The sequence below is a fragment of the Arachis ipaensis genome, chromosome B10, assembly GCF_000816755.2.
Source record: "Arachis ipaensis cultivar K30076 chromosome B10, Araip1.1, whole genome shotgun sequence".
Lineage (NCBI taxonomy): Eukaryota > Viridiplantae > Streptophyta > Magnoliopsida > Fabales > Fabaceae > Arachis > Arachis ipaensis.
The window spans coordinates 100302065-100305173 of NC_029794.2; the positions used below are offsets into that span (position 1 = coordinate 100302065).

Genomic DNA, 3109 nt, shown 5'->3' on the forward strand with positions numbered 1-3109 from the left:
AACAGAAGTTTTTAAATTTTTATTTAATAAATATACAATAAATATATTGAAAATTTTAGTTGTTATTTTTCCAATAAAAACATTTTTAATTTGTAAATTTAACATGTGTAGCTAAACCCTTATATCAATAAAGAATATAGTATACCAAGCCAACACAACCTGTTAATTCTAGAAGAAAGCCATTTTCCTCTCTCATTGGTGTATTATTATTGTTATGCAGGCAAGAGATTACTCAAGGTGTTAGAAGCTCCACACGCGCTGTTCGCTCAGCAGAGCAGAGGCTTCGCCGCTTGGCAACCATGTCTCCTCCTCCTTCTTCAGGTTACCTACCTGAAATCATAGCTGTATTATATTGTTAGCAATCTTGCATTGTAGATGTTGGAAGAATTTTACTTGATGTTCACTGGATATAGTTTCCTTGCAGGCAATGGTGAGTCCAAAAGCACAGGCTGACTCAGGTGGACCTGGGGTGGCCAGAGCGGCAAGAAACATGAGAGAGGGCGTTGTCAAGGGTCGTGCTATCATGAAAATGTTCTTCACACTTGCAAGATTTTCAAAGTTTGCTCTTAGCTATATAGGTGGGCGTAGATAATGTTAAGAATCATACATAGAAGATGAAAGTCATCATGGTGAGCAACCTAAGCTTGTAAGCTCTGTTTCTGTTTTTGTTTTTCTGTGTCAGTCTTTTTCTTTTGGGTCCGAATCCCCTTCTTTTTTTTCCTAACTAGTTAGAGATTTACATTTCAGCTCTGGGATCTATAGTATAAAAAGAGCGACCATTTGCAATCTCTTTCTTGGTGATATGTTGAAGTGCTGTTTGATCATTGATGTGGTTGTGCACTTGTATTAGAACACAATAATACCAGTGAAGAAGCTTACAAGGAGAAATAACAAAATGAAAATCATTAAATTTAAATATCGGATGTGTTCTAATAAAAGTGACACTGAATCTCAAATTCAAGGCCACTAGGATTACATTTACATTGATTTTGGGGCATGAAAATAAACATCAAAGCTCAAACCCTGTTTCTAACCTTGAATAAGTGTATTTGATGAGTTCTTTTGTTTAGTACTGAGTACTCAGAGAAACTGTTGTATCCTGACATTTGGTCTCACTTTAATAATTCTATTAGAGTTTCTTTGTTTAAAAAAAAAAAAAAACCTTGAACATGGAAGGAGGCAGAATTTTTTCTCTATATCAGGTACAACGGAAAACCAAACCCAAAATGTAGGACAATTAAATTTGAGATATTACTTGATTAAAATCATGGACACATACATAGAATCAGCTAAGCCTAGAGAGTTTTCTATTATTTAAGAAGCCGCTGATTTGGCTTTCTCGTCCTTGACTTAAGGGTGGTCTTGGTGATCTCCTTAAGACTTGTGACGTTATGGGTGTCACTTTCCATCTTTTTCAAGAGAAGCTGCTTCTTCTTCTTCGCTTTGAGTAGTTGTAGGGTCAAGACCAAGGCATCTGGAGAGGGTTTTCACAACTTGGTCCAAGAAATGGCATGGCATGTATGAATCCCAAGCAGATTCTCTCTCTCTCCGAACCTCAGTACGGGTATCCATGTTCTCCTAATCTTTTTAGTTTCACTAGTGCACTGTGTTTCACATCAAAGACAAACCTCCAACAAAAGTATATGTTGTTATTGACTAGTTTTCCTTTGGTTTTAGCCGTTTAAGGTCTCTTGAGGTGAGGTTCTGCAAACTTATTTGGAAACGAGCATGTAACAGACATGTGTACACAGAGATTGGACTTGAGATTCTTATAACAACAGACATGTGTACACACCATTCAGTGCATACCCTGATACTCATAATATTTATTAAGAAGTGCTAGGAGGCCAGCAAGTTGTGTTTTGTAACCATTAATTGGCCATCAATAGTGTTTTTAATGGTGTGAGATTACATCAAATAGTGAAAGATCACTCACTTTTCTTTTGATGGTTAAGTGCTGGCCAGATTGTTAAAAAAGTGCTGGTCCCCTAGACTTTTCCATATTTATATATATACGTGTAACCATGTGCATATGCTAGGGTACGGCACGCACCCAAGTGTACTAGGAAATATTAGATCAGTAATATTAGATCAGGAAATATTATTTTGGATTAGTACTTAATCAGCAATAATTTACACTCATTTATAGAAGTTTACACATAAAAGATACATAGTTTGCACTTATATTATCAGAGTTTGTATATGTGTCAATTTAGTTTATATTCATATTTATCAGAATTTATATACATAAATTAATAAATTTATTTGTTAAATTTATTTGTTGAAAATAATTTGGTATTTATGTTAGTTAAATCCTGGCCAAAATTACTAAAAACCATGTCCGAGTTTCTGTTTAATTAAAAATCTAACACGAGTTGGCGATGCCCTTTGATAACCATTTCATATTTTCATACCAGTGTTTGTGTAAAATAACCTGTCTCTATCTCTATAGCACGTATAGTTAACTCTTCAGCATTCATAAGAGCTAAGTAATAGCCATTTAAAACACCTTCCAAGGAACCACAATCTTGCTTAATATATCACACCTCACTACTCTTATGCTTTTTATATCTCAATTATAGGGGAGCATGTCGCCCCTTCCTGATGATTTGTTACCTGAAATCCTGTTGAGGTTGCCGGTGAAGTCCTTATTACGTTTCAACTTTTCAAGTGTGTGTCTAAGTCATGGCTCACTCTGAAAAAAAAAACATTTTGAACTAGGAGCCGCATGCACCCATAGAGTTATGGTCATAGCACCAGAAGCTCTTCACGCCCTATCCATTGACTCAGATCCATGGCCTCACGATGATTTTGCCAGTGTCAAAATGGAAATGGATTTTCTCCACCGTGAATTGGAACCTTGTTTTGATCCCTTTTTTTTTTTTCTTTTTGATCCTGCAGAGGGTTTCTTCTATTTAAGAGAAATGTTCCTGTTGAAAATCTTTGTTTGTGGAACCCATCGAATGGTGTCCACAAAAAACTAGCACCTTTTTTCTCATCTGATTTTATGATTTTGGACACGACCCCTCAACGGGTGATTATCTGGTAGTTTGACAAACAGAAACTTTTCGCTGATAACCAAATTGGGTTTTTTTCTCTGAGAGCAAAT

The 3109-nt window shown here is 35.8% G+C and overlaps 1 protein-coding gene across 4 annotated transcripts in view; it reads left to right on the forward strand.

Annotated features, from left to right (window-relative positions):
- Nucleotides 1–1194, forward strand: part of LOC107623823 — a 2514-nt gene extending 1320 nt beyond the window's left edge. The window contains exons 4-6 of one of the 4 annotated variants that reach the window (XR_001616652.2): nucleotides 221–321; nucleotides 425–629; nucleotides 748–1192. Coding sequence is in view for 3 of the 4 variants with exons in the window: in XM_016326207.2 (XP_016181693.1) it covers nucleotides 221–321; nucleotides 414–592 (280 nt within the window). In the remaining variant the exon portion in view is untranslated. Of the gene's footprint in view, nucleotides 1–220; nucleotides 322–413 lie in introns of all 4 variants that reach the window. The other 3 variants (XM_016326207.2, XM_016326206.2, XM_016326208.2) reach the window with 3 other exon arrangements.